This window comes from Aotus nancymaae, unplaced genomic scaffold (assembly GCF_030222135.1).
Source record: "Aotus nancymaae isolate 86718 unplaced genomic scaffold, 86718_ANA_hifiasm-v0.15.2.pri h1tg000067l, whole genome shotgun sequence".
Classification (NCBI taxonomy): domain Eukaryota; kingdom Metazoa; phylum Chordata; class Mammalia; order Primates; family Aotidae; genus Aotus; species Aotus nancymaae.
In genome coordinates this window covers 16,991,993-17,005,882 of record NW_026988482.1, presented here as the reverse complement: position 1 = coordinate 17,005,882, position 13,890 = coordinate 16,991,993, and the positions used below count along the sequence as shown (strand labels likewise).

At 34.4% G+C, this 13,890-nt stretch overlaps 1 protein-coding gene across 16 annotated transcripts in view; it reads right to left on the bottom strand.

Moving 5' to 3' along the window:
* Positions 1-13,890, bottom strand: part of DLG1 (discs large MAGUK scaffold protein 1) — a 262,697-nt gene that overhangs the window by 154,198 nt on the left and 94,609 nt on the right. For all 16 annotated transcript variants that reach the window (XM_064366954.1, XM_021676123.2, XM_021676118.2 and 13 more), the window contains one exon: positions 8,347-8,511. In XM_064366954.1, the coding sequence (XP_064223024.1) occupies positions 8,347-8,511 (165 nt within the window). The remainder of the gene's footprint in view (positions 1-8,346; positions 8,512-13,890) is intronic.

The following is a 13,890-nucleotide window of genomic DNA, read 5'->3' as shown; positions in this document are numbered from 1 at the left end:
AAATTGTAAATGGTACCAAAAGACACACAATAGTAGGCTCTTATTAGTGTACATACATTTATCCTACAGAGCCAAAGAACTTAGGGGTACAATCTAAAGTTGATAGATCACTACCTCCCATATTTCTCCAAAGTACAGGGAAGAAATACTTTTCAAAGCATGAATTTCCTATATAATTCCATTCACATGAAGAAAACAACTTCTTTGGGAAAGGCTGTTATGCGTCCTACACTAATCTAGGATCATCTCATCATTGGCCAGTAGTCACTATATGCACACAAAAAAATCTATGTATCTAAATCATAAGAGGGGTTTCACATCAGATTAGACTGGGAAGTGGAAGGCAACCAACTATTTTTTGCTTTAGAATATCCTCACTCATTACATAGCAGAGATGAAAGATAAAACTCCATTAAAACAACATTTGAGTTCATTAAGGAAAAACCTAGAAAACCTATTCAAAATAATGGATTAAAAGATGGTATACAAACCTAAACTACCAAAAGGAATCACTATTAGCATTTTAATACGGTATACAAATAATTAGTATTCTTTTTTCTGTAAAGTTTTCATTTTTCTTTTTCAGAGTGATAATATAATCTATAGAATTCTAGCCTAAACAATAGGAGAAAGCTTAATTTGGTGAACTAAATACAATTAGTTCAGTAGATTACTATGTGATTCAAAACATGATTATGAAAAATTTATGACTATGAGGAATATTTACTTTATAACATTAAGTGGAGTAAAAACAGTTAAACATTTATACTGGATAGGCTCTCAATTATTTGTATATGTTTCTAAAGTCACAAACCCAGCAGTCTTTAGGTACAGAAACAAAGGCAAGTATTAAATAATCTTTTATTTGCTTGCTTTTGAGACGGAGTCTCACTATGTTGCCCAGGCCAGTCTTGAACTCCTTAGCTCCAGCCATTCTCCTGCCTCAGCCATCTACGTACCTGAGGTTACCACCACGCTGAGTTTACGAAATAATCTTAGTGAAAAATGTAAAAAGCTAAAGGACAAGAGGAAAAGCAACACTGAAACTCTAAAGTACAAAAAAGAAAAGAAAGAAAAAATGCAAAGTAACTACAAAGCTAAGGTACTGTAAATGCAATATAACAGGCATTTGTATTACTCTTTTCTGGTGTGGGCTATTAAATTTAAAAACATACAACTGTACTAAGACAAGACTGACAAGAACATAGATTTGTTATTTATCTAGAAAAATCTTGAATATCACACATACAAAAATCCCTTCTGTATGAGCACCATCTAGTGGTCAATGTATGCAAACTATATGCTCACCTTAGTGTTTAACAGGTCCATCTAAAATAGATAAAATTCAGTAATATTTTAATATGTTCCAGAGATGTAAAAATAAAGTTGATTTCAAAAACTGCTCATTATATATTAGAAATAGGAAAAATTATATTCCTCTAGAATTTGGTTCAAAAGGCTTATATTTGCTTGTGTTCATTTTTCTGCCACTCTCATTTCTTACAATTTTTTTAAAAATACCAAGAGCTGCTAGTGATTTCATTTTACAGTATTATCAGTATTACTGGATGAAATAAAATGCTAGGAGATACACTTATTTAGCACAATTATCTGCTAATGTACCCTGTTTTTCTTGTTTGATTTCAAGTCCCTCTTAGCAACGTTTACTTTGTATATAATAGTTTCAGCATAATTTTTGTTGCCACTGAAGACAAAAACCAGTAAATTCTGTGTTTTTTCAATGATCACTGCAACCTCCCATACAGCCAATAATGCTCCTACTGTCCTCCTTGTTGCTTCATGTACATTTCAAACTTTTTTGGGAAAATGCTGAGATTTATATTTGATTTATTGTTCTAAAAATTTTTCCTAATTCTCATATAATTTTTAGTTTTAGAATCTTGACACTATTCTTTTTTTTTTTTTTTTTTTTAACCCAAGAAGTGTTGCAGAAAGGTGATTTTATTTAGGTAGAGAAAAGAGAAGGAAAGGAGAAGAAGAGAAAGGCTTCCACGAAGAGTGTGGAAGGGGATTCCAGAGGGGAAATCCCAGAGGGAGCTCCCATCATATGGGAGAGGATTTCAGAGAGTTGGAAATCCCAACACTATTCTTATGTAACCCCAAAATTTACCCACTGTGTCCTTCTCTTCTGTATTAAGATTTTTAAAAAAATATTATATCCCCAATTTCATTCTTGAGATTCTTCCCAACACTGGCAAGAAAGTATCCCTTTCAGAGTCTTAAATCATAAAATCATAATTATCTTTATGCCAAGCCCTGAATAAAGTAACCCAATCACTACCTTACCTTATTCATTATTCCAGTAATCAGAGCCACCACCACCACTACCAGCACCGTAATCACCTAATACATTAATTCACAGCATGTTTCATGGTGGCAAACCCTTCTTAAGAACATTCATCATACAGGCCTTTTACATCTTGCCCTCATTTCCTAACAGGCACCTTAAGTATCAGCAATAATATCATAAACCTTCCTGTGTTCCTACATTTTCTTAAGACTATCACCCTCCCACTATATTTATTTACCCCAGTAGCTGCCTCCTCCTCTGACTTGGCATCTTATATATCCTTCAACACTTTGTTCAAATATCAACTTGCTTTTTTCAGAAAACTCCAAGAATTTAATTTCTCCTTCTTTCATGCTACATTATACTGTGTTAACTATCTTTCCATAAAAAATACTAATCACTGATGTCTAACAAAGTTACTAGCATAAATGTTTAATAACTGTTTGCTAAATGCATGTATTGCTTGACACAACTAATATCCTAGGAGTTGATTTTAAAGCATCTATTAAATTTTATTTTTTATCATTAGCTTTTATTAAAATTGTGAGGACTAAAGCTGTGCCTAATTTACAATCTAATCAGCAAACCACCATTATTCTAAGATACTTTTTCAAATTAAAAAATAATAATTTACATACTGACTTCTACATGTAGCATAACAGCTGTTCACTTCGCTCCAAACCACAATAGTATAAAAGTGGAAAAGCTCTCTGTATTAGCTTTTATTTTAAAAAAGAGACTACTAGTCTAATACTTGACATTGTATTTTAAATAAATTGTTGAGCTTCTTTTAACATTTACTTTGGTTTTTAAAAAATTAAGATGAAAAAGCATTAAAGCTTGCCTTCTTATGTCGAAATAAGGGTTTTTTTCCACCGCTTCAATTTTAGTTCTCTAACAAAAAGTTAAAGGAACCCTACCTATTCTGCTATAATGCCTACCTACTCCAAATCTATTCTACCCCTCAAATAATTATCTTATGTGGTACCTGCCACAGTAACCTATGAATGAAAGAGGGGAAGCAGGAAGAAATTCCCCAAACTAAGCAGCCTTAATGATTCTTAAATTACGATTCTATCAGATCACAATCTGTCAGAAAGTTTCGAGAACTTAAGAAATGTTCATATTCTTCTGACCCAGTAATTTGACTTCTGGTAATCCATCCAAATGAAATAAACTAAATATGTTTCCTGTCCAAAGATTACTAATTGCAGCTTTCTTTACAAAACCTAATAAAAACGGAGATAACAGATATCAGAGCGTTGACACAGGTCAAATTATGGTACAAATATAACAAGTAACATGACGTATCAAGTTTTATGTTTTTAAAGTTTACATCTATAAAAACTTGATACATCATTATATTACACAGGAAACAGGCACACAAGAATGTGTTTAATAAGTTTACAATAGGAAAAACTATATTAACATGTTAAACTGTGATTTAGAAACCTAAGAGAATTTACACAATTTTTTCTCCTAGGAATAGAAAATCCTTATCTATTCAGTTTGCAAATACGAATCAGACAACCAGCAAACCAAAGTGAGGGAAAGGGGACTAGTGGTTTCACTTAAGAGCCCCAGAGGATTATTTATAATTGTTTCACAGATCGATTCTGCTAATACCTAACAAAAGAAAACAAAATGAACAAGGCAGAGCAAGAGAATGGCCTACAAAGATGGCCAGGTTTTCAGCTGCTTCTCATGGGACCAGATGAATTATTACTGTAGTACCCTAAGACCCATGAAAGCATGCTGGTACTTCCTTGATCTTAGCAAAATGTATCAACAAAGGTTATATACAATTGCCACTCCCCTAAGGCAATGATAAAATGCCAGCAACTGTTAACATTATACCAATTTTGGAAATGATAAATGTGGAAAAGGTACATCTTATAACTGATAAAGGACATTTTAATTTTAATAACATAGTCCTTTAAATAAGCCTCTATAAAATATTTCTTTAAAAAGCTGTGAGGGACATAATCCTTTATCATGTAATAATAAACAAAAAGCAAGTGTATATAAACAAAAAGCAAGTGTGTATCAATCTAAAGTGGATACCAAAAAACTGACTTTTCATTTCTTATGGTCAGGAAATTAAGGAAAAAATGAATCAGATTAAGAAAGCAGTGAAAATCTTAAACTATTAATGCTTTCTCTCTCATTACTATAAATTTAAATCTCATTCTAGAGTGAGGATTCAACAAATGTCAGAAATTTACTTGTAAATATTAACAGCTCAACACAGATAGCACAGTACTGCAGGAAAATACCTCAAGCTTTGCATTCATGAAGGAGTGGTTCCAGAACTGCCCGAGAATAGCCAAATCCTCGCATACTGAAGTCCTGAAGTCAGTTATGCACTTCGGAAGTCAGCCCTCTGTATACACGGGTTTTGCATCCTACAAATACTCTTATGTTTGATCCGCATTTGTTTGACCCGCATATAAGTGGAGCAGTACAGTTGAAACTCTCAACTACAGTAGTAGTAATAGTGGTGGCGTAATGCTTTGCAATTGTGCCCACAGATCAGAAACACCTGGAGAACTTGTAAACCTCCCAGAGGCCAATCTGCATTCCAATTCACATCTCAAGACTGATCACCTAGCATTTAATTATAAGAATCATATATGGAGATGGCTGCTAAAAGGGTTTTGTCCTATTAATCTTTGATTTACACCAAAAGTCTTACCAATTATCATAATGAAGTGGGTTTTCAATGATGAAGTAGTGGCTTATTGAACAGCAAAATCAGATTTCACTGTTGTAATCCATAGTATCCCAATTATGTGAATTGGCTCAATTAGAGACACAATTCACCCGTGCATAAGGGAAAGGGAACACTCTGGAGAGGCCTAAACCCTTAGAGATAACACCTTAGGTTTAATCCCTAAGATGTCTGGAGATTCTTCTGGGTAAACAAAATCTTGTGTCTGGAACACCTTGTCTTATCTGCCTACAGTGAGCATTTTAGGCAACAACAGAAAGCTGGGGTTTCATCAAATTTAAAGAATGGGCTACATAAAATATGCATGCTGGCTCATTGTCTGTTTAAATGCCTGCTTATGTCATAATCTGCAAACATATCAAAGAAACTACTAACATACCTACCAAAGGACCAGAGTTGGCCGTCTGCAAATTAGCTTTGGTTGATTTGTAACAATAAGGGTGGCCAGAAATTGAAAACATCAGAAATAACAAAATTATACATATCCTGGGAGTGGTTTTGAACAAAAAAAAATAGATTAATTCAATCAAGAAAAAAAACAGGCATAGGCTGACAAGAATAGCACATGTGACAAGAAGGAGTGCTTGAGCTTTAAGTGTTCTAAGGTTCTTATGTTGTTTGGAATAAGAGTAAAAGGCATTTATTGACTTTAGACTTTTATAAGTTAAACAAGCATTAAAATTTCTACAATAACCACTAAAGGAAGAGAAACAATTTTTAACTTCCAAGTTAGTAATAAGGGAAAATGTGATGAGAAAATACAATCCAAAAGAAGATATGAACTAGGTACACTGGCTCACACCTGCAATCTTAGCACTTTGGGAGGTCTAGAGGATCACTTGAGGCCAGGAGTTCAAGACCACCCTGGGCAACATAGCAAGACCCTGTCTCTACCAAAACAAAAAAATAGCCAAGCATGGTGGCATATGCGTGTAGACCCAGCTACTCAGGAGGTTGAGATGAGAGGATCACCTGAATCCAGGAGTTTGGGGCTGCAGTAAGCTATGAGTGTCAATGCACCCTAGCCTGGGAAAAAGAGCAAGACCCTGCCTCAGAAAAATAAAAACAAAAAAGACGATAAGAAAGAAATAGTCTCTAATGTTTAAGAATTAAACACACTTCTAAGTAACTCATGGGGCTAAAAAAAAAAAATCACATTGGACATTTAAAAAAATACAGTAAGACATTACATATTCAAACTTGTGGAATACAGTTAAAAATGCTGTTTCAAGAAATATTTATAAACAAATACTATTAAAAAAGAAGACTGGTAATTACTTCAATAAGCAACTGACTTGAGAAACTAGAAAAAGAGGAAAACAGAATAAACTCAAAGAAAGCAAAAAAAGAAAAAAATAATAATGATAAAAAGAGAAAGGAAGAAAAGAAAAAGAACTGTTTCTGCCACTAACTGGTAAACAGCCAACTGATTTTTTTTTTTGGCTGTTTACTCTCCGTAACTCTCTTTTAGTTCCCCAAGTGAGGATCAGATTACTTATACTGAATACAATCTTTAACTGATATTCAGCTATCCTCTATGTATATTTATATTTACATATATGCATATGCATGTATGTAAATAAGTGTCTACATATATGTATATGTGTGTATAAGAACAGAGGGGTAAGGGTGGTGGCACACTGGGCAGAGACACAAGATAACTTTTTTTTTTTTTTAAAGAAGGTTCTTTGAAAAGATCATCTTTAAATTGACACTTTTGGCAAGAACGGTGAATAAAAACAAAGAGTCTGAAATAAATGATATTATGAATAAAACAGGGGCCATGCCTACATATGGTATAGTCATTAAAAGGTACTAACAGGATATCATAACTAATAATTTGAAAATATATCTGAAATTTTAAAAATTATTAGAAAAAAATAACCTAGTAAAATTAACTGATAGAAAATCTGAATCGTACTATAACCATTAACAATTTTAACCAGTAGTATGCTATCACCCCTCAAAGAAAATAACAAAATCCAGGTAAATTTACTAGTAAGAAATGATCCTTAATGAAAATACATACAACCAGTAAAGGATTAGTATTCAGAATATATAAAGAAATAAAAATCAATAAAAAGAACGACCCAATATAAAAACAAGCAAAAATCTTAAATGGGCACATAACAGATAAGAAAACCTAAAGGACCAATAAATATATCCTACCTTCCTAGTAAACTTCACATGAAAATCACAATCAGATACCATTTCAAAACCAAAACAATGCCAAAAATCAGAATACCAATTAATGAGAATATAGATCAATTAAAAACTGTTACATATTGCTGCTGAAAACGGAAATGACACAGCTACTGAGAAACAGTCTGGCATTATCCACAAAGATGTATACACAGCCTGTGTTTTTAGAAGTATTTCTTATACCAGTAATACCTGAAAATAAATCCATATGCATCAAAAGTAAAATAAATTGTAGTATACTCATAAAACAGAAAACTCTAAAGCAGTGAAATTAATCAATCTGAGGAATATTGAGTAAAAAGTTCAAGTTAAAGATGATATACAGTATGAGTTCATTTACTATGAAATCCAAAATATGCAAAACAATTGGTTAGCAGTCTAAATATATGGTAGAATTTTAATAAGAAAGGGTAAATCAACTCAGGATTGTAGTTACTTCTGAAGGGAGAGATGATAGGATCAGGAAAAGTGACATAGCTGGACTTTAAAGATAATGTTAATGCTCTTTTTCTTTTTCGAAATGGAGTCTTGCTCTGTCACCCAGGTTGGAGTGCAGTGGCACAATCTCGGCTCATTGCAACCTCCATCTCCCAGACTCAAGCAATTCTCCTGCCTCAGTCTCCCAAGTAGCTGGGTCTACAGGCATGTGCCACCATGTCTGGTTAATTTTTTTGTATTTTTAGTAGAGACGAGGTTTCACCATGGCCAGGCTTGTCTCGAACTCGACTCCTGGGTGGATCAAGTGATCCACCCACCTCAGCCTTCCAAAGTGCCGGGAACACTCTTTTTCTATACTTACCAACTAATACTGAAACACAAGTGTTTGAAAATATTTCAGTGTGTGGTATTTAAAATTTAACAGTTATTTCCTTCATGGGAATTTTTAGACTTAAAGATAGTATCACTGAATAACATTCAGTTATAAAATACATATTTTAAGTTTTTTTGGAGTACTAATAAGTACCTTGAAAGTCTCCATAATTATGAAACTAAAATGGGGATGGGTGGGGGGAACCTACATGAAAGAATACTTCTCGCCAAGCATAAGCTATAACAAAAGTGATATATAATTCATAACAATAATAAGTAGATACTATCCTACCTTTATTGGTGAAATATGAGACTGAGAAACAAATCCATGGACATTCTCAATCTCTGATAAGTTCTTCTCTGAGACATGAACCAATTCTGGACCTATCACTTCATTCGTGATTTCCGGGGAAATATGCTCTTGAGGAGGTGTATCTTCATCCTGATACCTGTATTTCTGTAAAGAAAATAAATATGAAGAAGCCCTAATAAGCAAAGTGAGTTTAATTCAAATCATGGTTTTCATAACTAGCCAACTCCTCAATATTTAGCAATATAAAAAGTATATTTATGGCTTAATACATCAGATCTGAGAGAAATAGAATTTTATTTTAGAAATAATGCCAACAATAAAATTATTTAATTTAAATATTAAAAATAAGTCAAAGCTAGTGATAGAGAAAACTGAATATTGATTGCTCATTTCTTATCCAATGTTAGCTGAACCATGTATCTCTAAGATAAAATTGTTTAAATAAAGTCAACATGAAAAGCTAAAGTTATTCACCTTAGTCTGGTTTTCTTACTCTGTTAACTTGTACACAAATTTTTAAAAAGTAAGCCATTTTAATTTCTAACTGAAAATGAGTCCAGCCGACAACAGCATTTTTTCCTTTAACTATAATCTCTCTTCCCCTGGCACACACATCTCTGTGCAATCTATTTCTAAAAAATTACCATAATTACAAAAAAAAGCTACTTCACACCAAGCTGAGAAGGTCTATAGCATAAATAAAGTCACATCAAAATAAAATATTCTCTTTCCCATCACCCTCAAATAAACCTACTCATAAAGAAAAGGCACAAAACAAGGCACAATAAAGAAAGAATTTCAACAGCAAACCAAGGTTTAAGTTGCTCTTATTAATGATTTTAAAAAATAATAGCAAAGAGAAAGTGATATTTAAGAAAGGCATAAATATGGGTCAGTACCCAGCAATCTCACTACTGGGTACAAAACCAAGAAAGAAGGAAGAAGGAAGGAAGAAGAAAGAAGAAAGAAGAAAAGGAAAGGGAGGGGAAGGGGAAGGAAAGAGGGAGAAGGGGGGAGAGGGGGTAAAGGGGGTGAGGGGGGACATGGGGAGAGAGGAAGGGGGAGAGGGGAGAGAGAAGAGGAGCATTTTACTAAAAAGACACATGTATATTCACTGCAGTGCTATTCACAATAGTAAAGAAATGGAATCAAAGAAGATACCCACCAATGGTGGAATGGATAAAGAAAATTCAGTACATATATACCACAGAATACTATGCAGCCATAAAAAGAAATTAAATCATGTCCTTTGTGGCAACATGGATACAACTGGAGGCCATTATCCTAAGTGAATGAACACACGAAGAGAAAACAAAATACTGTACGTTCTCACTTATAAGTGGAACCTAAACACTGAATACACATGGGCACAAAGATGGGAACAATAAACACTGGGGACTGCTTGAGTGGGGAGGGTGGAAGGGGGCGTGGGTTGGATGGCTACCTATTGGGTACTATGCTCGCTACCTTGGTGACAGGATCATTCCTATGCCAAGCCTCAGTGACACACAATTTACCCATGTAACAAACCTGCATATGTACCCCTGAACAAGAGTAGAAAAAAACGGGTGAGTAAACTTAAAGAGGAAAAAATGCTCAACTTCTTTAGTGAGCAAAAAAAATACAGCATCAGCATTCAGAGAAACTGGGCATCGATCATCACATTCATAGTAGAGGCCTTTTTCTGGAGGGTAGTTTGGCAGTAAGTTTCAAAAGCCTTGAAAATGTTTTCACAACTTGATCTAGTAATCCCACTTCTAGGAATGAGAGACAGTATTAAGGAGGAATACCGGATATCTGTTGTATAGATAAGAGGAAAAATGTACATTTGTAAAGACATACCAAAAAAAAAAAAAAAGAGAAGCGTTAACTATGAGCTTGACTGCTGCAAGATACTATACAACTTCCAGTATCACTTTTTAAACAACATCCTTCTGTGAAATGGTACAATTACGTGGAAAACAACAATCTGGCTTCCATCAACATTAGCTAGTTAGCTTATTAAACATGATATAAGAATAGAGTTTTCACAGGTAACTTCAATTATTTTCAAAACCAGTAAAAAAGGTTCAATAACTTTATCCTATAAGCAAGGCTGAAGTTAACATAAACATACTTAGAAAACCTAACATAGTTTACGTACTCAGTTGAGTGGAAGCAAAATTTAAGTGCTCTCAGTAGTAGATACAAGGAAGGAAATTTGGTACTATCTTTTGAAACTCTACAGGTACTCAACAACTTACGATATACTTTAGAAGAGATACATGCACAAGGATATTCACTACAGCTTGGAATTTTAAAAAACTGACAACAAACTGCCTATCAATCAACTAACAAAATGTCTAAGGAAATATGGTACACCCATCCTAGGAAATACTACATAGAAGTTAAATTGGCAAAAAATCTACATCTTCTAATAGCACAAAGTAAAAACACAGAATGAGGAAATGATGTTTCAAAGCTACAGATCTTTATATATACACAGGATATGTATTTCATACATAAAACTACATATGTACATAAACCTATTTAAATTTTATATAAATACACTGAACATTTTTAAGCAATAGCGTATACATGTATCATTATATGTGTATGTGTGTTTGTATCCATGTCTATGAATGTACGTAACTTGGAGGGATGTGAAAGGAATTAAAACCAAAACAAAAACCTCATTCTGAGAAGGAAAGGAAGAAATAATGTTAAAATAATGTTTTTTTTTAAGTACCTTTTAATCTGTAAGTTCTCTCTTGATCCTTTTTCATTCCCTGTAATTACTGAAAACTCAAGGCATTTGACCTATCGAGGTTCCAGTAAAATGACTGCAAAATCATGGGACCCTTCAATGTAGGGGTCCTTTTGCTTCTGTATTTTCTGCAAATTGGTAGCTGGATGCAACAACTTGATTAGCCTCACGTTTAGTCTTTTGGTGAGATAACAGGTGGTGGTGTGTTATTTTCTTCAGAAGCACATAATATCTGGTTCTCTTTTTGTAAAGTTAGCAGATATTAATACTCAATGCCTAAACTAATTCATTCACTGGGATGTGCAAAATTGTGACAAACTAATTCTATATTTCTTTTTCATTAACTCAATGGAATACATGTATAAAGAGATACTTCACCTACTATTTGGTTACCTGTTGGTATGGTTCACACAGGTGAAACAGGAAAAGTACCCTTATTTACTAGTTTTCAAGACAGATTTGAAAAACTGGCTCCCTGCCATCCCCTAAGGTGATCAATTAGGTTTCCATATAACATTCAATGCAATCTCTATCAAAATTCCATCAGGCACTTTTCCCCCACAGAAACTGAGAAGCTGATCCTAATATTCACATGGAATTGCAAGAAATGCAGAATATCCAAAATAACCTTGAAAATGAACAACAAAGCACAAGGCTCACACCTCCTGTTTCTGAAACTTACTACAAAGATATGTTAATCAAGACTATGGTACTGGAATAAACATAGATCAACAGAATTAATGGTCCAGAAATAGATCCTTACATTTATGGTCAATTGATTTTGGACATGTGTGCCAATGGAGAAAGAATAGTTTTTTTAACAAATGATATCGGGACAACTGGATGCAAAACAGTGAAATCAGACCCTCTCCTTACACTAGGTACAAAAACTAACACAAAATTAATCAAAACTTAAATATGAACTACAGTTAGAAAACATTAAGTGTAAATCTTTGTGATGCTGGGACTAGGCAATAGTATCTTAGATATGACATCCAAAGCATCAGCAACCAAAGAAAAAACATAAATTGGACTTCATCAAAACAGAAAACTTTTGTTCATCCAAAGCCACTATCAAGAAAGACAACCCAAAGAGGCTGGGTTTGGTAGCTCATGCTTGTAATTCCAGCACTTTGGGAGGCCGAGGTGGATGGATCACGACATCAGGAGTTCGAGACCAGCCTGGCCAACATAGTTGAAACCCCGTCTCTACTAAAAATACAAAAATTAGCCAGGTGTGGTGGCACGCATCTGTACTCCCAGCTACTCAGGAGGCTGAGGCAGGAGAATCAATTGAACCCGGGAGGCAGAGGTTGCAGTGAGCCGAGACTGGCCATTGCACTCCAGCCTGGGCAACAGTCTCAAAATAAAAAAAGAAAGAAATAAAAGAAAAAGAAAAGACAACCCAAAGAATGAGAAAAAATATTTACAAATAATACATTTGATAACAGTCTAGTGTCCAGAATAGCTCAACAAGAAGACAAGCCAATTTAAAAATGTCCAAAAGATTTCAACATTTTCCCAAAGAAGACATACAAATGGCCAATAAACACATGCAAAGATGTTTAACATCATTACTCAATACATAAATGCAAATCAAACCCATAATGAGACACTACTTGACATCCAACATGAGGACCATAATAAAAAAAAGACTGATAGGTGTTGGCAAGGATGTGGAAAAATGGGAACCCTCATACATTACTGATGGGAATGTAAAATGGTACATTCTCTCTGGAAAACAGTTTGATGATTCCTCAAAAGGTTACACGAAGTACCTTAAGACTCAGCAATTTCACTCAAGAGGGAGAAATGGGTATCAACTGCTAATGGATATCTGATTTCCTTTAGGGATGAGGAAAACCTTCTGAAATTAGTTAGTGGTGGTAGGTGCACAACTCTGTGCATATAACTGTATACTTTAAAAGACTAAATTTTATCTTTAAATTATTATGATAAATGGATGGATTACACATATTTGACTGAATAAAATCTATTGAAAAAAATCTTTTCTTAAGCTCAAACTGACATATCTCTAGCCAGTGGGAATCTCTTAGTTTTTGAGTTTCCTTGTATTTGTACCTTTAAGAAAACCTTTTATTACAAAATACAGTTAACAAAGGTAAAATCTATTCTCTATTACAGGTTGAGCGTGCCTCATCTGAAAATCCAAAATCTGAAATGCTTCAATTTCCAAAACTTTTTGGGCATCAACATATCACAAGTGAAAAGCTCCACATCTGACCTCACACGATGGACTGCAGTCAAAACTTCGTTTCCTGCACAAATTGTAAAGAGATGTGAGCATTATTTCTAAAGAAATGTTCACAACTTTAACCAATTTCTCAAAAGGATTTGGGAAAATTATTTTAAATTAAGTCTGGGGGGTAGGGAGGAATGCTGTCCCTGTCAGAGAATGATCCAGTCCAACCACTGTTAGATTTGTCGTAAAAGTGACAGTGAAGTGCAAGGGTAAATGTGCATTCTGTGTAGAGAAATGTTAATTTTAGGCCTGGGACAGTGGCTCATGCCTGTAATCTCAGCAATTTGGAAGGTTGAGGCAAGAGGATCACTTGAGCCTAGGAGTTCAGGACCATTTTTGAGACTCTGCCTCTACACAAAATTTTAAAAATTAGCTGGATGTGGTGACATGTGCCTGTAGTCTTAGCTACTGGGGAGGCCAAGGTAGAAGAATTGCTTGAGCCCAGGAGGTTGAGGCTGCAGTGAGCCATGATTGCACCACTGCCCTCCAGCCTGCGCAACAGAGTAAGACCCTG